General features: G+C 41.0%; 4 protein-coding genes across 10 annotated transcripts; 2 read left to right on the top strand and 2 right to left on the bottom strand.

The window, feature by feature from the left end:
• Positions 1 to 489: 489 nt before the first annotated feature.
• On the bottom strand, positions 490 to 11,986 carry ino80db (INO80 complex subunit Db). Its single transcript, XM_056749711.1, is given in 11 exon segments — positions 490 to 1,821; positions 1,824 to 2,483; positions 2,570 to 2,727; positions 2,800 to 3,032; positions 3,121 to 3,254; positions 7,647 to 7,756; positions 7,869 to 8,081; positions 8,528 to 8,627; positions 8,706 to 9,412; positions 9,488 to 9,734; positions 10,985 to 11,986. Coding segments are annotated over 10 exon segments (2,589 nt in total). The 5' UTR covers positions 9,706 to 9,734; positions 10,985 to 11,986; the 3' UTR covers positions 490 to 1,765.
• A 279-nt stretch (positions 11,987 to 12,265) lies between these two features.
• On the bottom strand, positions 12,266 to 17,757 carry ndufs1 (NADH:ubiquinone oxidoreductase core subunit S1). Its single transcript, XM_056749712.1, has 19 exons — positions 17,614 to 17,757; positions 16,833 to 16,915; positions 16,648 to 16,739; positions 16,459 to 16,566; positions 16,277 to 16,353; positions 16,118 to 16,199; positions 15,677 to 15,807; positions 15,369 to 15,554; positions 15,092 to 15,226; positions 14,600 to 14,714; positions 14,330 to 14,475; positions 14,098 to 14,226; positions 13,900 to 14,029; positions 13,654 to 13,814; positions 13,409 to 13,563; positions 13,134 to 13,309; positions 12,880 to 13,014; positions 12,718 to 12,790; positions 12,266 to 12,631 (listed from the first exon to the last, which is right to left on the bottom strand). Exons 2-19 carry the CDS (start codon positions 16,909 to 16,911, stop codon positions 12,540 to 12,542), a joined length of 2,202 nt encoding a protein of 733 aa, XP_056605690.1. The 5' UTR covers positions 16,912 to 16,915; positions 17,614 to 17,757; the 3' UTR covers positions 12,266 to 12,539.
• A 377-nt stretch (positions 17,758 to 18,134) lies between these two features.
• On the top strand, positions 18,135 to 19,972 carry eef1b2 (eukaryotic translation elongation factor 1 beta 2). The gene is made up of 6 exons (XM_056749713.1): positions 18,135 to 18,293; positions 18,645 to 18,767; positions 18,967 to 19,096; positions 19,273 to 19,336; positions 19,533 to 19,658; positions 19,771 to 19,972. Exons 1-6 carry the CDS (start codon positions 18,214 to 18,216, stop codon positions 19,923 to 19,925), a joined length of 678 nt encoding a protein of 225 aa, XP_056605691.1. The 5' UTR covers positions 18,135 to 18,213; the 3' UTR covers positions 19,926 to 19,972.
• Positions 19,973 to 20,330: 358 nt separating this feature from the next.
• Positions 20,331 to 25,894, top strand: zdbf2 (zinc finger, DBF-type containing 2). Of its 7 annotated transcripts, none has more exons than XM_056749709.1 (7): positions 20,331 to 20,427; positions 21,038 to 21,127; positions 21,322 to 21,362; positions 21,481 to 21,514; positions 21,656 to 21,743; positions 21,945 to 22,072; positions 23,212 to 25,894. In XM_056749709.1, the coding sequence occupies exons 3-7, from the start codon at positions 21,326 to 21,328 to the stop codon at positions 25,646 to 25,648; spliced, it is 2,724 nt and encodes a 907-aa protein (XP_056605687.1). In that variant the 5' UTR covers positions 20,331 to 20,427; positions 21,038 to 21,127; positions 21,322 to 21,325; the 3' UTR covers positions 25,649 to 25,894. The 7 variants fall into 7 exon arrangements, with proteins under 7 accessions (XP_056605687.1, XP_056605682.1, XP_056605685.1 ...); XM_056749704.1 differs by having other exon boundaries at positions 21,318 to 21,362; XM_056749707.1 differs by lacking the exon at positions 20,331 to 20,427 and adding an exon at positions 20,491 to 20,756 and having other exon boundaries at positions 21,318 to 21,362.
• Positions 25,895 to 26,344: the final 450 nt, after the last annotated feature.

Here is a 26,344-nt window from a genome sequence, read left to right as displayed (position 1 = left end):
CGATCAGGGGAAATCTGTCTTCACTTAGACTTGTTTCAAGTTAAATCTGTTTGACAGGTTATAAGACACGTAAAGACAAAGTTCTTATTTTTCTTTTGGTCGCTGGTAACAGAAAGAATCATGAGCTCCTAATACGGTTCACTTCAATCCCAACTTCTCTGCTCAACGCAGCATGACTAGAACTGTAGTGCATTAAAATGTCTTTAGCGCCCTCTGCCGCGTTTATACGTCAAGCAGCGTTCTGGACCATTTTTACCAATTACATTTTCTTTCTTTGCTTTGCATTCTAAACTAGAGTGCTCCAAAACACATTGTTTGAGGGAATTTTCTGAGTTGTAGATCATTACCTGTTAAACAGTATTATACTCTGGTTTATCAGCCTACTGTTGTTATAATAATGTATGTGTATATTAAACATCTCATAACTCACTTTTTGTTTGCGTTTTTTGTATTTTTTGTGAAAACAAGGAGCGAACACTGAATCATGGTCATAGCAGTTTTAATTCAAACATTTCAAATAAAACATAGAATTTTTCTTACACATTATCTATACACACACACAAACACACCCACATCCAAGCATTTAAGTAACAAAAGTAAACATGTCAATACATAAAAATACCTTGAACGAAGAGGACCATAACATTTTAATAGGTTATAATAAACTTTTTTGTTGACCCGATACATTCAGTGAATACAAGTATAAAAAAGTATGAGACGACACCCGGTGTGCAAGGATATCATCTGTCAGTTTGCCTGTTGGTAAAAGCAGCATTATCTGGTACAACGGCAAGTCTACCCAAATATTGTGTATCATTATTCAACGTTCTCTTTAAAAATAAACTGCCAGACATGATTTTATTACATTGGTTAAGTGAGATTCTTTACTGATGTGGACATAAAGATGCTTTCGACTACAAAAAATGGGTAAATGAAACGTAGACTCGGTGTGACATAAGAGTAAAAAGTATCAAAACTACTCTCTTTAAAAGCCATGACAAGAATGACTATAGCTTTACACCATATGTTTTCCACAAATGCCTTACAGGAGCACATCAAACACTAACAGTTTAACACCCTCATGTAACTTAAACATGAATTACTTACGTGACAAGCCAAAAAAAGCTATATGCTACTTTTTCATTTTCCATGAAGTACAATGTTGTGCATTTGTTTGCAGGGTGTAAATGTTTCTTGATTTAGAATACACAGAGTATAAATGTGTAACATACAGTAGCTTTTATGTCAGGTTTTACAGCAAGACCCTTAGTTTGGACTGCTACTAAAAGCACATAAACACTATCTGCCAAAACAGTGAGTGTTTAACCATCACACGGGACAAATAGTGATACAACCATGACATCTTTCCCATTTCTTTACCACTGACAAACTCGACCTCTAAACAATGACCACATTTTCACCACACATTTGCACTCATCAATAAAACTATCTGTGCAGACGCTACTCTATAAATATATTAAATATGCATTTAAGGATACGAGTGATATCAATGGCTAAAATCCATCTATCCATTTGCTTTAGAAAAAAGCAACTAATTTAGCTGACGAGAAAGTTATTGCTTGACGTGCTTTCTGTGTGAGGGGGAAAAAGATATAGAAGTTGAGAAACTCAAACGAGAGACGGAATAAAACAAACAAACAAAAGTATCACCTGCATGTTCCCTGAATACTGCGACTACATGAAATCATTGGAAAAATTGGTTCTGCCTGCAGTTCAGGCTTGGTCCATAGGGGGTGCCGGAGTACTATGGTGTGGCTGTATGTCTGTCGGGATCCCACAGTGGTTGAACAGTGGGGGGAAAAGGTGCTTGGTTTGAATGGGGCACAAAAGCTCCGATGTTGTCGAGGAGGGAGTGGCTATAACAGGTACAGTGTGACTGCTCTGAGGCAAAGCGGAGACGGACAAACCAGGTTGGCATGGGGCTGAGGGTACAGGGTTCAGGGGTGTTGAGAGCGCTGTGGACATCAGCAGTCCGTCGGAGGCAATAAGGCTGTGAAATTGAGAAGAGTCACTGAGGGGTAGTGTGAGAACGCCCCAAGATCCGTGTGAGATGTCCTCATCCTTGTCAAGGTCCAGATCACTGAGATCTGCTTTGGAGTTATCCATCTTGGATAGGAGGTGAGGTTGCCTCTGTGGATATGTGCTGTCTGTGAGATGTCCCACAGAGGAGGGGGGAGTGAGAGGTGGTTGTGGCGACGGAGGTGATGGGGGAAAAGCATCTTCCGAAGTGGGGAGCAGACTGGCGTCGAGCTCGAGGTTGGAAAGAGTCTCTACGGATAGCCGTGCGCTCAGTAGATCCACAACTCCACTCGACAAGCTACGACAATCCACCCCTTCTACGGGACCAAGCTCGACCATTCCACTAAGACAAGCAAAGGATTCTGGGTACGAGCCCATGGCCTGAAGTACACGAACTAGCTCCTCGGCTTCCTCTGAGGTGGGCAACAGTTCACTGTTCTTACCTATAAAATACACAAAATCAATTGTATAAATATAAAATGTATGCTAGTAGAACATTAAACAATCTTGAGAAAAGAGAGGCGATTACCTTCAAAAATATCAAAGTCCTGAAGATCATCCGGGAGTCGAGGTAGGACATCTGAAAAATCCTCCTGATTCAACTCCAGGTCATGTGGAATGTCATTGATGTCATTGGTGATGTCCTCTGGAAGTTCGTCTGCGCTCAGATCAGGAGTTAAAGGGCTCCTGCGTACAACACAAATGTTAGGACACACATATACATATACACACGCGCATAGATTCAGAATCGGCTCTCACCTTATGCCCGACGGCTGAGAGGGCAGGCACAAGATAGATGGCATGGCCAAGTTACCCTGGGGCAATGCGGGAGGAATGGGTTTCTGAGGACGCCGTGTTACTCCCCTCTTGCTTCTCTTTTTATGTTTCTTACTGAGAGGTGGAGGCTTGGCTCTCTTCAGTGGCCTGTGCCTCTGAATCTGCTGGTGGTGGTGGTACGTCTTACGGCTGATATCACCTCGAAGGAAATTGTCCTGCGGGAAATATGCATTGGCGCACAAACGGTTAAACACAATTGAGCTGAAAGTTTTATATGTAATTAAGCAGTTCACTGTATCTCACCATTTTTTTTGCGTGCTCGTCACAAAGCGGCGTCTGGTGTGTAATGTCAAAGACGGGGATGGAACACTGAGCCCCATCTGCAAAGCGAGCGGTACAGCTCGAGAACAGCTGCTGAGATCGGTTTTGAAGGATATCTTCAGAGTACAGTTAAGGAGGCAAGACGGGGGAATGCAGACAGTCATAAAACTTAAGCGGGTAATCACCAAAACAGATGGTTTACTAGATCACAGGAAATGGGGTTTATTCAGTGTACAATTAAAAAAAAAAGATATATATAAACAGTGTAAATATATATTTTTTTATAAAACAAAGTGGCTTTGGAACAAGGAATCACTTATAATATTACATACAACAACAATGACAATGTCCATAATAATTTTGATAATAGAAAAATATTGTTAATAAAGATATAACTGTGTATACAGAAATATACTGTATATATGTGTATTTGACAGATATACTATATGGCATGACAATGCAAAAATCTACAAAACAAACTGTTAATAATAGTAGGCATCAGTCTGTCTCGGGAGACAGTGTTAGCGCCCTGTCTGGTTTGTTCAGTCTTGTTGAGAGCAGAGTCTGATGTGGCTCAGAAGATCGATTCTAGCCTTTCAGTTTCTACCACAGATGTTGCACACTAAATCAGACGGCTGGTAAGAGGTCTTGTTCTGCTGCCTCTGTTTCCTCCGTTGTTGTTTTTCCTTCAGCTGCAGGTTACTCTTCTCCGTGCCCTTTTGACTTCCTCACGAATGACATGACGCCAATGACCACGATCAGTTGCTACCAGTTCCCAGCTCTTTGGGGCGATGTCAATCAGCTTCATGTCGCGTTTGGAGACATCCTTAAAGCGCAGTATTGGGGGACTTGTGGGCGGTGCCCCATGGCCAGCTCGCCGCACAGGAGGTCCATCATCCACATGCCCAAGCCGTCGGAGTTGATGCTTACAGACCATAAGAAGCATGCTGAGGGAGCCTGCTTTCTCCAGCACTTTGGTGTTGGTTACCTCGTCCTGCCATGTGATGCCAAGTATCCAACGAAGACACTGCAAGTGAAAGCTCTCAAGGCAGAGAAAAGCTCTCCGAGCAGACCTGTCCATAGACTTTGAAGATCTTTTCGGTTTGGGAGGTCTGAGCAGCAACATCGGCAAGCAGCATCATCGGCGAACAGTATCTCCCGGATGAGCACTGTGTGAATCTTGGTCTTGGCCTTCAGGCAGGACAGGTTAAACAGCTTCCCGTCGCTTCTGGTTTGCAGATGAACTCCCTTCTTCAGAGTCCTTGAAGGCAAATCTCAACACACAGCTTTGTTTTACGCTCCTCTTGATGATGAAGGGTTCGGATGACACGCCATCGAAGTTGACAGTGCCCGTCATGTTGTTGTGGAAGGAGGTGGAGATTCTTAGCAACTGTGGGGGGCAACCGATCTTCTATAGCCCTCATCTGCTGAGGGGGATGAAAAGTGGCATTCGTTTCTCTCTGCATTTCTCATGGAGCTGACACACTGAGAAAAGCATGTCCACAGTAGATCTCTCTGTCCTGAAGCCGCAGTAGGACTAGGGGTCAGAGAGGACCTGTAGGCAAGCAAGGACCATGCGTGCAAAGTCTTTGCCCACGGTGCTCAGAAGAGAGATGCCATGGTAATTATTTCAGTCACTTTGGTTGCCCTAGTTCTTGTACAGCGTGATGATCTTCGAGTCGTGCTTGTCCTGGGGGACCTTGCCTTCTCTCCAACACTGATACAGGAGTTTGTGAAGTGGTTCAAGCAAGACTTGATGATTTCAAGAGGTAATCCATCTTGACCTGGAGCTTTGATAAGGCATCGATGGCTTTGTTGAGTTCCTCCAGGGTGGTCTCTACATCCAACTCATTTAGAACAGGAAGGTCCTCGACTGCTTCAAGTGCTTCCTGAGAGACAGAATTTTCTCATCTCCCAAGCTGCTTGTCCTGTTCTGTGATGGTCTCTCCTCTCTTTAATTTTAGGGCTGTGCTCTTCTTCACCTATTTTCCTGTTGCTTGCTTGATGCCATCGTACTTACGTATGATATTGCATGTGTCTGAGGATTGTTGGATCTTGCCTGACAGCTGAAGCCAGTAGTTGTTTGCGCACTGGCATGTTGTTTGCTGGGCCTTGCATAGTGTAGCCTTCAGTGCTTGCAGATTCCTTTAACTTGGATCAAGTTTGTACTCAATCAGTGCACTTTGTTTGGCGTTGATGACAGGCTCCTTTTGGTGTCATACCAGTTGGTGTTTCTGTACTTCTTGCCATAGGTCAGCATGGCCAAGCTGTAGATGGAATTGCGGATACTGTTCCATCTTTACTCAGCGTTCTGTTCCTGACAGTTAGTAAGGGTTTCTTCAAGTCTCACAATGAACTCATTGTTCTTGTTTATGTTGGGAGTCTTGCTGGTATCAATGCAGGATGTAAGATCAAGGTAGATCTTTCTTGGTTTCAACTTTAACCTGGAGGCAATCAGTGATTGATCAGTGTCGCAGTCAGCTCGGTGGTAGGCTCTGGTGTTGCAGAGCTGATGCAAGTGTTTTGACCTGGGGCGTCTCCAGGATACTTTATGGCTTGCCTTATTCTGGAAAAAGGTGTTGATCACACATAGGTTGCATAGACAGCAGAATCCAAGGAGTCTCTGACCGTTGGGATTAATTTTGCCAACGCCATGATGACCTAGAACATTTGGCCATCCCTCTTGGTCTGTGCTCACCCATTCATTAAAGTTACCTAGAATGTATACATGCTATGAAGATGGAAAAATTGCTAATGGTTGTATCTAATGGCTCGTAGAACTGGTCTTTGAGCGCAAACGCAGATGCCAATGACTGGACCCTCCTCTGTTGAGAGACCCAACTTCAGGATTCTCTCTGTGCCATCTGTTGGTGGTTCTATCATCTGTAGCAGTGTGTTCCTCACAGCAAAGCCTACCCTGTGTTCTCTTGGTTCATCTGCACTTTTCGCTTGCCAAAAGAAGGTATAGTGTTCGTCATTTAGGGATCCTTTGTCTGGGAGTCATGTCTCTTGCAGGGCTGCAATATCCATGTTAAGTCTGTGGAGCTCGCAATCAATGATTGTAGTTTTGCGAGCGTCATGAATTTCTTTCGTCAATTTTAATAATATAATATGTTATAATTAGTGGTGGGCCGTTAACGGCGTTAACGCCGTTAACGCAGTGAGACTATTATCGCGCGTTAAAAAAAATGTCGCCGTTAATCTATTCTCAAAGTTGGGTTGGCAGCTGGGACTATACTACGCAAGCTATGATGACTTTCACCTTGATATTTTAGCGCGGATGTATACCAGCTTAACTGCACTGTACGCGGCGAGAACGATATTTTTCAACTCGCGTCATTTGCGGAAGCAGAAGCCGGCTCATCATCTCATAACCAGGGCTTCATTCGCGCGATTCGCGCAGCAAGCAGGTCTATCGCCTCTTTGCATTAACATATAAATCACTCGCGCTTGACACGCCATTCGCGTTTGGTCTGAACACAACATAACGTTACTGTTAAATTACCGCATCAAACGTGACGTGCTAACATGGATGCAGCTATGAAGCCGCCGGGTTTGCTTCAGGGAATATTAATTTTTAAGAAGCTTCCCAATAGAAACATCGACAAGACTAAGGTTGTTTGCACCTTGTGCAATGCGGAATTGGTTTAAAAAAAACACTTTCTCTCAACAGGTAGTGGTCTAGCTTTAGTTGAAACCAGTAACTTTGTATTGAGATCCAATGTATTATGGCTCCTGTATGACATATCGCTTGTTGCTCCCTCACTCTTTGTAAGTCGCTTTGGATAAAAGCGTCTGCTAAATGACTAAATGTAAATGTACTGTAGGAGTTCTTCCAGTCTCAAGTACCACCTAAACGGAAATCATCCCTTAGCTAATGCGGAAGTAAACACAAGTTCATCTTATTGAACATAATTTAATTTTCATCACCAATTATCATAGTAGAACAGCTTTCTCAAGCAGTTTGTGATGCATTTTGGAAACAGGAGATGAGCCCCTGGTCTAATGCGCCACCTGGCTTGAGAAACCCGTTCTCAAAGACTTACTTTTAGTCATTATTTGGGTAGCACACATATTCTGAATGCCTTCGGCAGAATTCAAATGAGCCATTTTAATCTAGATTAATCTAGATTAATTTTGGAATCTATGCCCACCACTAGTTATAATATAGACCACTTTGCAAAATGTAAACACAGGTCCTTAAGCACTTCCAGTTTTAGTTTTTATTTATATATTATCAGTATTTTTTCAATTTTAGATGATAACCCTGACTTTGTAAATCATTTATAAATATTATTTTGGTTGTATTTTGCTCAAACGTTTGTATAGTGTTAAAGAACTTTAACAGAAAGATCCTGTGCACCAGTGTTGGACCCACATTGTTTATGTCATTCAAAGACATGTATAATGCACTATTATATTTAATAATATCATTTTTATAATATAAAAGAACCATTTTTATGCAAATCTTTTACTACTTCCAAACATAAGCAACTTTGAGAGGATACGTTGAAAGCAGTGCCTGGAAAATGGTAAGGCTGGATTTTGACATTCTTTTCCTTTTATGACAGCCAAACATGAACCTGAGTCTGCCAAGCCAGCCAATGATAATGCAGTGCTGTGAAATAAAAACACATATTAAAACCCAGCAGGAAAAATGCCTCTGTAGCATCAAAAAAATATTTATATGTCATCCCACATAAATCCGCCTCAGTTGTGTGTGTTTGTACCTGGAGGCTGTAGAGGTCTCTTTATGTTGTTCCTGAATAAGCTGTGCACTGTGGTGAGGTTCCTCTCTTGCTGCCTGGAGTAGGGCTTTTTGAAGGGCATGCTGGGATTTCCTCTCCCTTCTGAAGCTCCTCTGCTCCCTGCTAAGGTGCTTGTGTTTTTCTTTCAGGTATGAGCAGAAGCCTGCCAGACGCTCAGTGCGGGAAATGCTGGCACTGAGAGACATAAGAAAGATGATAGTCTAGTTTTTGTCCGTTAAATATTACTTTGCAAGATCACTAAACTGATATTAAAGGGTCCACACTGCACACTTTTTGTCCACGTCCTGACTAAGATTAGCCAAGGCTGCTTACACTAAAAGGGTTAAAGGGATAGTTCACCCAAAAGTGACATGTCATGATTTTGCACCCTCAGGTTGTTCCTAACCTGTATACATTTCTTTGTTTGGTTGACCACAAAGAAAGATATTTGGAAGAATGTTAGTAACTGAGATTTCAGTTACCATGAGATTTTCTACCATGGTAGAAAGAACTGTTTTATAATTTTTTTTCTGTTTTTCGGTAAACTATCCCTGTAACCACAGGCCGCCGCCGCCACCACCACTGACCAATCAGAATTACATATTCTAGTGAGGTAATAAAGTAAATGGATGTTGTTGGACCTCTTTGCAAAGTGTTTCTCTTGTAGTCTCGTGCACTGATATGACACTGATTTTCCCAAGTCTCCATCCTCCTCCTCACTTTCTTCTGACCACTCAAGACCTAGAACACAAACTATGTATTAGTAATGGAAACTAATGCTAAAGTTTCCTTTAAATGGCACACATCACTGTCACATACCCAAATGGGAGTTCAGATCTTGGTATTCCCACTTGTGCTGGTCTATCAGACTTTGGAGTTGCTTCAAACATGGAGCTTGCTGTTTCATTGCAACTGAATTCTTTGTTATTAAATGTCTGTCTATGTCATCTCGGCTTTGTGGCATCCCTAAAGCTCCAGGGATAACCTTTTTGTCATGATTAAGCTTCAGGTTAATTTTCTTCTCGCCGGGAGCCGTTTCTGTGGAGCCCTTTTGGCAGACCTGAAGAGGCGAGGAAGTTTTGAATGATGAGACTGATTGGAGTGTGGGGGTTTTCGGAGTTGGCGTTCGAGGGGAGGAGGGCGTTAAAGGTGTCTGCATGGTTCTTCCAATCTGCGGAGGACATGCATGGATGGAGGAAAGAGAAGACAATTTCGGATGTTTCTGGAGGGTTGAATCCACCCGGCATTCTTGCTGTTTCTGACTCACAGCTTGACTTTCTTGAGGCTTCTTTAAAAACGTGCTACTTACTTTTAACATTTTTTCTTGCTTGTAAAGGGCAAACGGATCTGAGGGGAGCAGACGAGCCAGGGAAGGGGGTGGGGATAAATGCTCAAGCCCGTTGTGGGTCTTCAGAGCCAGAGATGGAACAGTGATGTTGAGGGCCAAAGACTCGATGGAATCTTGTTTCTTCTTTCGTTCCTTTTTGGGGAGGACGCCCATAACCTGAAGGTGACTGTTGCAATACCTAAACAGCAGACAGGTACAGTATGTGGTGAGTTTTCACACACAAATAACTTCCTTTAAACATTGATGAACTTACTTGCGGTCCTGCGCCTTGGGTATGGGGTTAGTGCAGCGCTGGCTGTTGTATTTGGCTACATATTCACACTGTCTGAAGGGGGCACTTCGATCCTCGAGCACATGGCGGATGCAGAAAGCGTAGCCATTGAGCCTGCGCTGCTTGCACAGCTTTGGACTATATGAACACAGAGGCTTGTGGTCCACCTCCGAGTAGTGGATGTGTTTGCCTTCATACATCCCAGGGCTGGAACTCTCCGGAACATCAGCTGATAAATAAAACGATAGATTATTGCGACATTCACTATTCAAAACAATGTTAGCTTTTGTAGTGCGAGTCATTATGCAATGACAATTCTAATTAATTGAGTATTCACTTTCTTCTACAGACTGCCAAAGGAAACTAAAAAGACTAAAGTCTTATAGATAAATATGTTGTTACAATTTGTCCATCCATCTACATGTCCATCCCCCGAGTCACGGGATGCTGGAACCTGGCAGGTGTCTCGGGCCTAAATATATTTAACATATTTGTTTCTTGTGCATTTATTGTATGTGTTCATTTCAATCATCATTTGTCAAATCTCAATTATAAACAGGTCAACACCGGTTCGAACCTGTATAGTTTTTGGCATATAAGTTTACGGGACAAAGGAATCAATGCTTTCCCCTCTTCCATTATAACTGGCATTCCTTTTAAGTTTCTAGCACTCAAGAGGATCCAAAAAGCTACAACAGAGACCCATGAATTTTATGAAGACACAGCTTTGAATAATTGTTGAAACCACCTCAGACATCAAACCATCTGAACTCTTCATTTTAAAGCACTTATCAAAGCATGTAGCGACAAGTGTAGGCTGCTCGGCATAAACAGCATATACAAAAATGTGACAGGCGGTGAGGAAAGTATCCTCGTTTTCAAGCAATCAATGTCTCTTGAAGAAAAAACAGCTGTTGTAAGCAGAGCTTTTAGCAGGTGAAGCACTAAATCATAAAACGATGCCTCATAAAAGTGCTCGGGCAGAGCACAATACGTTCGACATGCAAAGCAACTTTGAAAACGCAAGGGGACGGTGGACAACCCGCCTACTACTCTATCATGTACTTGGGCAGAACTATCAGTTACTTTTGAGGCAAGGATTAAGCAAGTTGGGTGTAGCGCCCGTTGTAACAATTTGATCATTTTGTTGCGAAAATGCAATTTTTAAAAGGCAGCTGCGCAAACGATCAAAGGATACATTCATTTGTTACATTACAAATATTAAGAACCTATTTTGATACTTTTTAACGGTCGTCGAAAACATTCATTCGGCCGCGAGACACCCAAGGATAATATTAGGGGGAATTACCTGTCTACGCGCGTCATCGACGACCGGAGACATTTGAAAGTTTTTTGTTTTATTTACCTCGGAAAATTGCTTTTTTTTCGTAAGTTTATTTGTAAATAATAACTCATGGATAACTAATATCACTTGCTTGATGAAAAATAATCCTTTATTTTTGCGCAATTCGTATTTACCGTTGGCCTGTGAAACCTCTTGAATCCCCACAAGTCGGGTAACGAGCCGCCCGTCTTGCCGTGCGTGATAAGCGGCTTCCGCCTTTGCTTGAGTCCGGTGCTTCCCAGCAGCCCCGCACTTTCAGATCGCTGCGGCCTACGCTAAACAAGCTAAGCTGATCTTTTCATACGGTCGACGGCTATTGCGCACAACGGGGATAATCCGCCTCTACTTTCACACTTTACGCGAGCGGATTTTGTGTTTTAACGCGTGCGTATAATTTTACACGAAACCTACTTGCACATCTTTGTCGATTATTGAAATAAAACTATCCGTACACAAGTAGAAGGGGTGTTGGTTTTGTCATCAGATGCGAGGCTTCTTACAGCACAACTACAGGCACTGGGGGGACATGACAACACCGACAGTGCAACAACAACCTCTGCAACCATTTTGGAATTCAACTTTGTATGTTCATTGTCGGCTTTTAGACAGATGACAGGGCTTGCAAACGCAAAATTCATAAAGAGGGATTGTGTGTCGAGTGTTAGAAGTGTTCAGACCAACGTGGAGGTTTATTTCAACAGCTATCATGGATTTTAAGTTTGAGGGGATCTCCCCCAAAGTCTTTACCGACAGCCTCCTCTTAAGCGTCTCATCCATGCCTGGAATATGACATCACCAACTTCAAATACACAGCAGTAAAAAAAACACACGTGTGAAAATAATTCCCGTCATTTATAATTTTCCTTCACTGTTATCAGTAAATATTAATAAGAGAAGACGTATAATAGTTGTAAAGTTTAAGTATACAGGGAAGCAGGTGTTACTGGTGTACAGAGATCTCGAAGTCTGAGGTTGCCTCCTATGAATCCATTCAGTGATGTCAGCACGGTCTAGACCGTTGCAAAATAATGTGATAGTTTACTCTAAACATCTAACTGCTTCACTTCTCCAATCAATGTAATTGGAATTCAGTGGATAGAAGCAGATTATTTTATTATATATTTTTATAGCACATGTACTCTCCTCAACAGGCAGAACGAGTAACTTAAATTTATAAATATATTATTTTAACCCTTTAAATTAAAAAAATAGTTTTCGCTGCAGTCAATAAAATGGAGGTCATATTTGAAATTTTAAGCTGTGTCTTCTGTAAATATATAATTGTAAGCTTTTTAAAGAACCACAACCATAGGGTGTGGTCTTTTTTTAATCAACCAGAGTTGTAAACTGTGGTATATTGATACAACACATTCTTTTACCAATTTAAACCATAGATATAAATGCTGAAAACCGTATATTGATATAATACATTTTTATTCATCATTAAGAGCTTTCCAAACAAAGCAGACGTCATTTAGTCTAAGCTTGGGAATGAAAACTTTACAACAACCTTCAGAGAATATTTAAATAGGAGCAAGATTAATTTCACTGCTCTGGTTACTTCTGACTATGTATAATAAGTGTGACAAACAGTAAAATATGCTTAATCCAGGTCTATGGGTGGACATGTTTGTGACCGTGACTAATGTGTGTGCTGTGTGCATTGCTATCGACAACTCTGAAAGAGTTTTAACAAATGGAGGGCTCGTCCACTGCGTCTGCCCCCTCTGTCACAGCCTTCACACACTTGGCCATTGTCTGGGAGGCTCTGCTGATAGAGTCTATAGTGGAAGACAGAAGAAACTAGTAAACACACGGTTACATCATTTTGAACACTAGGTGGAGCGTTTGTCTGACACACATGTACCTGTCATGTAAAACTCCTTCAAAGTAAGCTGAGGGGGGACGAGGGGAGCTCCAAGCAATGACTGATTCACAGCCTACAGAAAACAGACAAGACATTACTTGGTTGTTAAAGTAGTGAAGGTATAAAATAAAAATGCACAAATATGAGGGAGAAAACACTAACCTTTGAAAGTTCATTGGCCTGTTTGAAATAATTGGCTTCTTCTACATCATCATACCTCACCAGGTTAGGAGAGACCTCTGCCAGTCTTCTCCTTACCTCATCTAGTGTGTCATAGGGCAGCGTGACTCCAGCCAGCTAAGAACGCACAAAGATAAGAGTCTGTACCGAACCTCCCGTTTTTTTAGGTGTTTCATACAGAAAGTGTACACAGATTTTTGTGGCATGTGTGAATGTAGGCAACAGAATGCATTTACCTCAGAGATGGCACGCAAAATCTTCCAGTCCTCGCGTGCCATGCCTGGAGCGGTAACAGCAACCCTGGTTTGCTGGGCACGACCCTCTGTGTTAACATATGTGCCATACTTCTCTGTGTATGCTGCGCTGGGCAAGATGACATCAGCCATAGGTGCACCTACATCTCCATGGTGACCTGAGTCAGTGTGTGACACCATTAACTTCCAAAAATGTACACTTGGTAATAGACCTCTTACTTTGTGATATAGCCTTCAAAATAAGCATTTTCACTGACCCTGATAGATGATAAAGCTATCTTTGGGAAGGTCTGCTTTGGTGATGCAGCCTGCATCAGCTCCCAAAAGAAACAGGACTTTGGGAGGGTTCTTCCGGATGGCATCAACACCAGGCTTATAACCCATGTCCAAGGCTGCCACTTGACTGGCCACCCTGATGTCAAAAACATGTACATGCACTCTTTAGTTTAAAATTTACTTAACAAAAACTGAGCATTCTTAGTGGTGTATTGTACTAGCTAACCTGTGTAACACATTAAGAACCTTCCATCCCTCCTCTACACCACTGCTGGCCCGAGCATTTTGAGAAATAGTTGAGACAGCCTTAAGTATGGCTGCCCCATCCTCCCTCTGGAGAGCTGAACTACCCACTACAACCACAGGCGTCTTTGCCTGGGATAGGACCTAAAACACAATAATAAAATACTCTATATTCCTTCAAATTCAAGCATTTAGAAAATATTTATTTATTATTCCTATGAATAATAACCTTGCAGAAAGGGTGCGTTCCAGCAGCGATCTCCTGCAGCACTTGTGTGGATTCACCCAGATGGTTGTAAGAGTAGCTTAGATCCACATTGTGACCCACCAAGGCCACCTGTAGCTCATTATGTAACCAGCTGAAAAATTGATTGAACAAAAACAGTTAGGTGAAGAAAAATGACCGGCAAATGTGAAATGATTGTACCTCTTGCGGATACGTGTGTTGAAGAGAGGAGCCTCGTAACGTGGGTTTGTTCCGACCAAAAGCAAGTGGTCACACTCCTCAATGCCAGCAATACGGCTGTTTAAGAGGTAATTGGAGCGAAGGTCGGTTCTATGGAGACAATTACACAAAATGTGTTACATCTTCTAATAGTATTATGGCAATCATCCCAATTATGAGTATTGTGATTTGTTTTAAACTTTTGATGACCCACCCAGCACCAGACATCGGGAAGATCTCCTCAGTACACAGGGTCTCGCTGTCCAGTCTGTTCAGCAGGTCCTTTAGGGACACAAGAGCTTCTGCATCTACCATCCCGCCTGCAATGGCTCCTACCTCAGAACCCTGAACTCCCTGGAGCTGAAAACACAAACCTCAACCATTGAATTCTTTTATCTGTAAAATTACAAAACAGCATATGCATGTTTTCATAATGACATACATGCACATCTTGTTTATGATATTACAATATGCATGTACTTACTGCTCCAGCGACACGTGTTAGAACATCTTCCCAGCTGGTGTTCACCAGCTGCCCATTAGCATCCTTAACCATTGGTTGGGTCAGGCGCTGCCTTTTTAACCCATCGTATGAAAACCTTTGAGAGAGAAAGGACAGTAGACTAATGCATCACTAAGGGAATTTTGTGTCAAATTAGTGCAAAAAAAAAGATTTCTATCTTTTTTACAGCAAGTTGAAAAATAGATTTTTTGCTAAAAGAACATTTCTTCATGTCGCATATGGAGTTTGCATGCCACAGAAATTAGATGTACAAATCGCTTAAGAACTCTAGCTAGTCTGACTTCGCCAAAGTCGCACCAATGCCGTTTCAGAAAGACTAAACCGTTTAAGACATTTAAATGTTTTTGATATAATCCAACCAAAATCCTAATATGTATGTAATCGTGCACTACATGTACAAATATAGAAAGTAAGTGCTGATTTCATAAGTGCATAAGCTCTTGAAATTCTTACCTGGTCTTGTCTGATATCCATTCCTCATTTACATCTTCATTAAGACGAGGCAGAATTCTCATGACTTCACCACCCCTGGTGCTCACCACAATATTTGAGCCTACAGCGTCCATCACATCAATGGACTCTGTCTTCCTGCAGACACATCAGCAAATCACATTCATAAAATACAAATCACCAATGCAATTAACAGTCATCAAGTAAACAGCCAATAAATGGCACCACAAATAAGCTATGAAAGTGCAAAAATGCAGCACTAAATGTCTCAGAAGTGTACCTGGTCTCCCAGGGTCGTGAGGTGAAGGCGTATGGTTTGGACGTCAGTGCTCCGACAGGACACAAGTCTATCACATTACCAGACATCTCAGACAAGAACATCTTCTCTACATAGGTGCCGATCTGCATGTCATTACCACGTCCTGTAGTTCCCAGATCCTCCACTCCGGCAACCTCGCTAGCAAAACTGAAAGATTACAAAGCTTAAGTTTGTAGAAGAGGTTTTCTTTAATATTACTTGATAAACGCTTGGCTGTGCCGAGTGATGAATGAGATTTCTGTGTTACATAGCCTTAAAGATCTACTCACCGTACACATCGTGTGCACTGAATGCAGCGAGTCATGATTGTTTTGATGAGCGGCCCGATGTTCTTATCCTCCACTGCTCTTTTCCCTTCTGCGAAACGACTTCTGTCTGAGCCAAACATCATGGACTGGTCCTACAAATCCGGTTCAGACCAACAAAGTGAGTGAAAAGCAACTGCATTAGGCCCTGTTCAAATATGGTATCAATGCTTAAAATATAATCTGAATATAGAACATTTTTGACATGCATCTTTTTTCTGATCATATATACACCCTTCAACTTTGTCACATCCCTGGACACACCAATAGTATCACTGAAGGTCACGGATGATAATGTTGCCAGATATTGCAACAAAGAATTACAGCCACTTTTTCCTTTCTTATGCAGATCCTTCAGATGATGGTGGTGGGCTCGTAAATAGCTCTAAATTATTATTTTCTCACCTGCAGATCACATTCTCCTCCTTGATCACAGATTGGACAGTCAAGAGGGTGGTTGGCAAGGAGAAACTCCATGACTCCCTCCCTATCACAGATGGTAAATGGACCTTTATTCCATGTCATGAAAACTGTTGTATTAAATTAATTTGTGCAGAAAGCTACCTGGCCTTCCGTGTTTTCTCTGAGTTGGTCAAAATGTTCCATCCTTTCATGACAGGCATCGCACATGCTGCTACAGGCTGTCAATGAGAAACAAAAGGTGTGGAACATTTTAATTGTATGTAGAGTGTGTTGGTGACAACATTTAATCACAAAAGCATGCAAGTTTGAGTCCTGCACGTTACCTTTGGGGCTTTTTCGATTTCCACCAGACACATGCGGCAGTTACCTGCCACTGACAAACGATCATGATAGCAGAAACGTGGAATCTGCACGCCAACCTTCTCACAAGCCTTAACACAAATGTCTATGTCAGCAAACCGGATGAAAACTGCGCTCTTATGGAGTATAAAAAAAAAAAATCACAAAATCACCTGAAGTACTGTGGTTCCAGGTTCCACCGAGATAGGCTTTCCATCTACGAACACTTCAACCAAATTGCTTGAGGCCCGGACTGATGTTAAAACTGTTGGTAAAAAACAGCATTTGACTGCAGTAAGGTTGCTAAACATCAATGAGATAAAAGTAACAGGAAGGAAAAAACACAAGGAATGAATACCATTGTTAGAGGTGGGAATGGAGCCCATGGAATGGGCTGCCCCAGCCAGTGCCCTACTCAGTGTAGGCAAACGCAACATGTTGCTGTTGAAAAACATGCCATGTGATTAGAAGCACACATAACATGCTGATCACCATTTGAAGGCGTACTTTCTAGGTCGACTATGAATAAATATTTAAAACACAAGGACTGTTGACTATGAAATATGTCACTTTAGTCTTAATGATTAGACCCTTTGGCAGACAGTAATACAATTTATATAATCTGCCGGTCTGTACTATTTTTGTGCTTAAATGTATTTATCTGTAAAGCTGCAAAACTGCTATAGCGCAATTTAAAAAAAGAATTGAATTAAATAACCAACGTAATGCACAGGGCAGACTGTAAGTAACGTTATAAGTCATGAGGCAAGGGTTACAAAACCTTCAATTTAACAGCTAACTTACATCACAACATGTTGTTGAACCCTCAGTAAGACATAAACCACAATATTTTTAAAATAACCCTTTATAATTAAAAACTTATATAGATATGACATTGTCAAGACAGATATTTCAAACACTTCAATATAAATCTCATGCTGTGGACATTTGCAGGTAAAACTGGTTAGCAGGCTAGCACTCTAAGCACAGTAGCTGGTCAAGGGCAGGGAGAACATTACTGTAATTCTCCTATTTTCTTGCATATAATTATCACGCACAACTGTTATCCAAAACTAAGCTGTCCAGACAAAACTCCCTTGACCATTTAAACTAGGCAAAAAGCAGTCGTTCACGCTTACCTTGACGCTATTTGGCCTTCTAGACCAGAACAGCGTTCCTGCCGTGTATTCAGAAACAAATGTCCTCGGCGTATTTCGGAGATTACGGAAATAGCCGATTTCCAGTCACATGCAAAAATATATAAAATTAGATTATTCTTATTAAAGTAGCTCTAAATAAATAAATAAACAAAATTAATGTATGTCAGAAAATGTTAACAATCTCTTTAAAAAGATATACATTAATAAATAGTTTATGCCATGTTTTGTGTTGACCTTTTACATTTACTCTTTCGTCATTTCCGCTAAATAACAACGCCATCTCCTTCTCGTATTTCATCTTAAAAGTCATACAAGTCTGTCGAAACATTGATTGATTTTTATAAATATGTGGAAATTTTTCACACCTTATGGTCTGTTTTAATCCAAAGAGTTAAATTACACATGCACATACGAATAAGTCCCCTGTTTAAAATATTTTATGTAAAGTCGCCTTGCATGGGAGGAGTCACGGCGTCAGAGGTATAAAGATCATCTCACGCTCATTTCTCGTTCCTTCGCTCTTCCTCCAAGCTCTAGGCCCAACGTCTCAACACGAGGTCTCACCGGTAACTTTTAACAATGGGTTTTGGTGATCTTAAAACGCCCGCTGGCCTCAAAGTATTGAATGATTTTCTGACAGATAAAAGTTATATCGAGGGGTGAGTTATTCTACGTCTTTTTAGGTATTTTGAGATTGCTAATAGCAACCCGATAAGTTTAAAATTAGTAGTCATATAAACGTTACCCATACACTTCGAAGGCCATAGTTGATGTTTTTTTTATTAAAAATTAAATCTATGATCAGTTGGTTATTGTGTGATCTCTATTTTGTAGTAATGTCCCCTCCCCCTAAAATTTGTCAGTTGCCACAGCTTCCATACTATACTATTGAGGTTTGTGCGTGAACTGTATGGTCATGTAATGCAAAAACAACATATAAGAAAATCTTAATATTAAATGATTGTGACTCGACATTTGATTGCTCAAACACTTTTTCTTTCTTTTTCAAGGTACGTACCCTCTCAGGCAGATGTTGCGGTGTTCGATGCCCTGTCTGGTGCGCCCCCAGCTGACCTTTGCCATGCCTTGCGGTGGTACAACCACATCAAATCATACCATAAAGAGAAGGGCAGGTAACTTCACGCTTGATTTTTTTAAATACTAAACTTTTTGCGTTTACCCACTATACATGATGATTTCTTAACACCATCTTTCGCCTGAAAAACTGATGCACAATCCTTTATACTCTGATTTGGTTGGGGTTTTAAAGTCAAATCTAGGTATGTTGATGCAGTTCAAGGATTCATTTGTCCTTTATTATTATTATTTCAGCCTTCCAGGTGTAAAGAAACCTCTTGGTCAGTACGGCCCTGCTGGTGTTCAGGACACAACCAAAGCAGCTCCTGCAGCGGCAGATGAAGATGACGACGACATTGATCTGTTTGGTTCAGATGAGGAAGAGGTAAATTGAGATACTTTTCAGAGTTTTGATGAATTGCTGGTCACATGATGTTTTTTTATACCATCTTTCGGCTGATGTTGTGATGACTCCTTTAATTACTGAAAACCAGGTTGTGGTAAATATTCAGTGATTCGCTAGTTGTGTGCGAACCTGATTGTAGGTGTGTTCTGTTACAGGATGAGGAGACCATAAGGATCAAGGAGGAGAGACTTGCAACTTACAATGCAAAGAAGTCTAAAAGTATGCTTTATTGCACTTTTATATGTACATAAAAGCAACGTTGTGGCTAGTTCAATGTTGATTTATCAACATCTTTCGAATGACTTGTGTGCTTGACACTTAATTTAAACCTGACGTTTACCATTAAATTAATTTCGCCAATTAAATTGTGTGATCAATGTCTTCACCTTTCTTGTTTAATTCATTGTCTGAGCAGAGCCTGCCCTCATCGCCAAGTCTTCTATATTGTTGGACGTCAAGCCCTGGGATGATGAAACTGACATGGCCAAGCTTGAGGAGTGTGTCCGCACCATTCAGTTGGATGGTCTCGTCTGGGGTCAATGTAAGTACATGGCCAGTAATCTGCAATGACAAACTAAATATTTTATTATGCTTAAATCTCATCAGTTTCAGTTCTTTCAATTCAAGTAAATTGTGATTTTTCTCTTATACAGCTAAACTGTTACCGGTCGGCTATGGCATAAAAAAACTGCAGATTGCTTGCGTGGTGGAAGATGACAAAGTTGGAACGGATCAGCTAGAAGAACTGATCACAGCTTTTGAGGACTTTGTGCAGTCAATGGATGTGGCAGCCTTCAACAAGATTTAAGACCCCACAACAAAAAGCATTAACCCAATAAAGGCGCTTCACATTCACTTGTTCGTGGTTATGTTTTCATTAAAATCATCATCTGCTTGGCACTCTTTGTGTAACCTTATGCCTTTGGTTCAATTCCAGCTCGTTTAAGATGGAAGAGTATCACAAGTGTCCCAAACTTTTGCAGCGTTTCTTGCAGCCCGTTCTTAAATCTAATCTTGCCATTTATATCCAATGTCAAAGTTTACACTTTCACATGGATTCACTCACCAATTGTGTGATTATATTACTTTCCATGACATGATCTTGTCTGTAAAATCTAAGTTGAACTCTTTTAGAACCTCAATTAAAATAGTTAAACGTGTTTGGCTGCAGTAAATTTACGGTGCCGTTGCCAATTCGCACAGATTTATGTCAGTGGGCGGATTCCCGCGCTTTACTTTTACGTCACGAACAGACCCTTTGCAAAATACGGAGACCGATGGAATTTAAGTGGAATAACATCTTCAAGCAGGTGAAAGCATCGCTAAGTCCTATTAGGCTATTCGTGTTAAAGTAATTTGTAAATTCTGTTCAACGGTACAGTTAATATGTCATATCCTGTTGTCACCCTCTCCACGTTGTAATGCTAAGTATCACTAGCTTGCTAGGTGAGCTAGCGCAGCATGCTAGCGCAAACTGTATAGTTTGCGTGATTCTAAGCCGTGTATGAAGTCTGAAATAATCCGTTTATTATGAAATACGTTTTTGATGTAAATGGTTTTCTTTGTAAATATAACGGAAACGCTTTTTTAATGCAGGATTTATGTATGGAGGCCGGTGTCAATTTGGAGATGAAAATGAGTAATTAATAACTGACCGACAAAGTGCATTGCTAATTTATAACAAGTTTATATGTACAAGCCGTATACCAGTCATTGGTTTTTGATGCAAAGCATACTTAGGTTGCCAGTTTACACTTAAATAAATAGCAGGTCTACAGTAAGTTAGCGTTCAAGTTTTATAAAAGTATATCTCGAAGTTACGAACATATTCTTTTATTTAATTAAAATAAAGTAGAATATTTAAAGTGTTAAAAAAAGGAACTAATTTCTAATTCAGGTCAATGTATTTTGTTTCTGTAGACGCGTTTGATAATTAACTGCACGTGGCTTTACACGTAAAGTGCGATGATGTGACCCAAACATTTCTCAAGTATTCTCTCCTCCATATACGTGAGTACATCTAACGTTATATATGTATATACTTTTCTTACTGCTTACTTAATAGGGTTGTTGTTGGCATTAAATGTTTTAGCATTTTCACAATAGATAAAATGTGTATAATATATGTAAACAATGGATGAACGCATGTGTAATGCATTATGCGGCCACTCATATTTATACTTGTGGATGTTTTTGTCAGACAGTACAATGCCCTTGGAGGAGGGACTTAAATCCTTTGCTAAAGGTAAAACTCTTTAACCTTAAGCAATCAAAATTTGTCAGCTTGCAAAGGCTGTTTTCAGCAAATTATTATGACATTGTGAAATTATGAGAAGGCATGTGAATGTCCTGTTTTTTTGTAGATGCAGAGAGGCGTCCGGCTGGTACGTCAGGCAGGTGAGTTGTCATGCTATACGTAACTGAAAAATAAATCCAGCATTTACTGGAATCCACATTTCGTTGAACAGTAATATGTTACATGAATATTATGATTTTGTTTTTAAATCTTTTTTTTAATTCTCTCTAAACGATGAGTAGAGGGTTGGAGCCTATTGCTGGCCCTTCCAATTCCCAAAGACAGGGTTACTGCAGCTGCTGTCAAGTTCTGTATAACAGCGTTGAACAGGTACAAACTGTAACATGTCTCATGTTTATGAGTAGTTTCCTACTACTAGCCAATAGTTTTCATCACCGAAACGGATAATGCATGTTAATGGATCTGATATCTTCATTTTTATAAAAACTGAAAGTATTGTGATATTCTTTTGTTTAAAAACAAAATACTTTATTAAAATTATTGTAACCGACTTAGCATTTTTCTCTGCAGCACATCCTGAGTGCTCAACATAGAGAAGTGGTGCGAGCTGCTCGGACTAATGTGTCTTCTGGAAGTTTGTTGGAAAGATTCCTTAAGGATGTGCTTCAGCATCATCCCCATCGCTACAGTGACACACGGTATGCCTCTGTCTGCACTGTATATCAAATGTAACTTTTGGTTGACCAATATATCAGCACATGTATATGTTCATCCACACACATAAATTTGATTTATTACATATTTCCAATAATGAATAATAACATTTATCTAAAAAACATTCTTATGCTTGCATTCATCATCCAATAACATCATGTCACTAGCAAATTATCCACCAATAAGCCTTAACTCATTCGCTGCCAGCCTTTAAAAAAAAAGTTGCCAGCCTATGCCAGCGATTTTTTTAATTTTCACCCAACTTTAATGGCTCACAGTAAATTTTCTGTAAAGAATATATGGAGTCTCAGCTTTTAAACAAAAGAAACCTTATTCTTCTATCTTCATTTCTTCTTTTTATCACCCCTTAGATGTGGGTAGGTTTCTTAAAAAATGCATCGCTTTGATTAAACAGCTGAGATAATTAACGTTTTTTGTCAAAGATTCTGCCCAGATTACACTCAGAATAATCACTTAAAACCTCTAAAACATATACGTTCCAGGTTCTGGGATTCTGTACTTTTTCCCAAAGTTGTGTAACAGCGCCACCTGCTGTAAAACAGTACAAACACTGATTGCCGTAAAAACTTGTCTTTGGCGGTGAAGCATTTTTTTAATTGACGAGGTAACTCGTCAATGGCGGTGAAAGAGTTATTATATTATATTATTATATATAGTAGCCCTGCGATGGGTTGGCACTCCATCCAGGGTGTATCCTGCCTTGATGCCCGATGACTCCTGAGATAGGCACAGGCTCCCCGTGACCCGAGGTAGTTCGGATAAGCTGTAGAAAATGGAATGGAATGGAATTATATATAGTAATTATATCATTGGATGCTGAAAAGAGATTAGGTGCATTTTTATGGCTCTCACGAGGGTGTAATAGCTTGACTTGACTCTGTTAATTCAGTCTCTGTTTTGTTTGAAACTATCCCTAGCATGTGTAGCTAGACAGTGACTCTTGACTAATAAGCAGTTGCCGGTTGTGATCATAGCGTTTTCTATCTGAGTGAAAAATCAGGCAGTCTTTGTCATCTCTTCAATTATTAAAGTGGGAGTGTGACTGATGTAATACAAAGGGTATAAATAAGCTTTTTACTTTTATACCTCTGTTCCTTTGTAGGCCTACACATGCTGATCTGCCTTCTCTAACCACCCCACTTGTCCCAAAGGAGGAGTTCTCAGAAGTGTACTGTGGATCAGATGATGATGGTGTCTCTGTTGGGACACGTGAGGAGATGCCGACCTCTGATGAAGAGTCCTGCCAAATGCTGCAAATTGCATCGGCTTCCCCACCAGTAACAACAGACCTTCCTGGAACTACTCACATACAAACCACTTCTCAAAGGAGAAAAAAGGTGCCTGAACCACCTCCCCCTGAAAAGTATTCCCCCACACAAGGTTTTTTGCAAAGGACTAGTGGCAGTTCTACCAATGACCAACCACATACATCAAAAACAACACAGCCTATTCCAAACGAACTCTCACAAACACACCCTTCTGAACATATCTCTGATTCAGAGGATCCACCAGTCACCAAGACCAAAGTGGTCGAACACAGAAAAGCACATAGGAAAACCAATAGGAACACAGAGGGAAGTGACTCCTCCCATGCCCCGCCAGCTACAAAGTACATTACCTCAAAGGACCAACCTGCAACCTTAAACTCAATGGCAAAGGAACCCACAGTGTGGATTTCATCAGTGCCACCTTGGAAAGGCCCCCATAGGGAACAAACATTCAGTCATCTATCTGACCAGATACAAGATGTGATAGATGAGGTTATTGAAAGGTACTGTTATGGTCGCAGTCCCAAGGTTGACCTACACGAGGATGATGCCAACTTTCTTCTAAGTCCACAGTCTATGAGTGAATCCAAAGACAGTGAAGAATGGGACAATGCGATACAGACAGCTTTGGGAAAAGCTAAGAGTGAAGAGAAAAATTTAGCAGAATTATTAAAAGTGCATATAAACCTTGAAGACCAAGAATACCAAACTCAGCTAGACACAGCTCTAAAAACATTTGTGATGAGTATGAAAGCAGGACCAGAGGGAACCATAGAGAGTGCTACTGAAGAGGTATTTCCTGATCTTCCCCACGTTCCACAGTCTTTTATTGGAAAAACGTGGATGCAGGTTATGTATGAAGATGACATGAAAATTGACTCTATAGTGAAAGAGTTACAACAAGGTCAGGTCCGTTGCTATTTTGACAGTGAATCCTTGGCTAGGTATGGGAAACACTGTAAGAAAAGAGGAAAGAACAGGAAACAAGATAAAACAGAGCAAGCAGATACTGCTGGATGCGAGCCTACGGACATTCTACCTCTGTTGGAACACCATGATGAAGACCTAACACATCCAGTTGTTTTGTTGAAAAGAACAAGGCAAAACATTTTTAGACAAGCATCACGTTGCCAAGTTGTAAAAGTAAGCCATGGTACACAAACCATCCCCTTAAGCTGTCCAGTGGTGCGTCCAAAATCAACACAAGAAAGAGTCCCCTTGCCACACAGTCAAGAGCAAGGTCATATCCTTGAAAAAACTCCTGACATGAAGACAAGACTCTGTGCATTGAAGCTTCCTGCTTCCTACTGCAAGATAATGAGTCCCCTACAGCCCAAAACTGTGGTCTATGTGCTTTCTTCTCCAGATGGGGGACAGGGGATATCCAAGCCCACCCCTGTTAAGAAAGTAGGCAGGAAGCGTAAGTCATCTGATAGCGACCTAGGCATGAAATACAAGTACAAAAAGACACCCGTGAAGTTCTACGATCCGCTAACCAATAGGATTTTGAAGAGCCCACCAAAAGGAATGTCATCACTTCCTAATTCCATATCACTTTCACACGTCCGACAGTTATTCCGTAGCCTCAGCCCAGATATTAACAAGGAAAAACAGGACCTGGAGCAGGGGCAGTCTTCAGGAGCCTCTCGGAAGGGTCGTGGTAGGAGCAGCATGGCTGAACTTTGTACCTCCACCTCAGGCTCTTGTCTAGAGGGCGGTGGCCCTTCGGAGCCTGGTTCTTCTTTGTCTAGCAGAGTCTTGTTCCCCCGCTCTTCCATTTCAAGTAGCAGTTGTTTCCTCTTAGGACACCTTAAGCCGTCTGCCTCCCACACAGATGACTCTCCCAAAGCACTTTCTCAGTCTTGCACAGGCAGTTCGTATAAAGTTGGAGGGTCTGAACGAAAGGACCACCACAAAAGATCAGATGGCCAAACGCCAATTAGGCGTAGCTCACGTAGGGCTGGATCTTTGACTCCTGCCAAGAGAACATCGGCACCCCCTTTAAGGACCAAAAGGAAGTCTACCAAACCACAGTCCAAAGCAAAATCACAGGCCACTCTACAGCCCAAGGTTAACCCCCGCATATCTGCCGAATGTAGGACATCACCCAGAAATAAGAACCCTGTTAGGGCATCTCTTAGATCATCTACTTCAAAACTGGCGATTCAGCGCGTCACTACACCCTCTTCGAAAAAAATACATACAATGCTCAATGCCAGTCAGCAGAAGAGAACAAGGGGGAGGACGGCCACTGAACATATAGCAAACTGAACGTTATCAGACACCAGCTATGAACATAAGCTGTCTTCAGTTTTTTATGCTGTATAGATTTGCACAGTTGAATTTCAGCTGACTGTCTCAAGTTGAAGTTCATGTTTGTCTGCATCTGTTCCTTTGTTTGTTTGTTATCATGCGTTTTATAACTTGTAATGAGTATATTTTTTAAGTTTATAATGGGTATTTTTCTCAAAAGTTGATATTGATTGTTGTTAATTAAAATTTATAATGAATATCTAAGATAAGTATGTTTTAGCATTTTTAATAGGAGTATCTTAGCATTTTTCTCCCAGGTTGTGACACTGTAGTCTAAAATATTAATGCTAGCCAATGTGAAACCTATGCTTATGTCAGCAATACACATATAGGCTACAGCACCCGGAGACTAGTAAAGCAAAGGAGTAGTGGAGGAATGCCAGGAAACTAATAGATATAAAACGAACATACATGTATAACCTGCTTCACTAAAATCCGAGACTACTCACAAATATAAAGAACAGCATTTAATTTTTGTTCTCAAAGGGCTGTACGTAGGGGGGGAAATCTAACGTTTTAACTAACATAAAACATTTTTATTTTAGGGTTTGGGTAAGTCAAGCGTAGCTCTATCTTGCCTAATCTATTTGCAATAAAGGTAAATGGCAGTCCCCAATTAACCAGCGAAACTGAGTGTGTGCGAAGAATGAGGAT

Source organism: Triplophysa dalaica, chromosome 6 (assembly GCF_015846415.1).
Source record: "Triplophysa dalaica isolate WHDGS20190420 chromosome 6, ASM1584641v1, whole genome shotgun sequence".
NCBI classification, from domain to species: domain Eukaryota; kingdom Metazoa; phylum Chordata; class Actinopteri; order Cypriniformes; family Nemacheilidae; genus Triplophysa; species Triplophysa dalaica.
The sequence above is the reverse complement of the archived record's forward strand: the minus strand, read 5'-3'. Positions and strand labels throughout refer to the sequence as shown.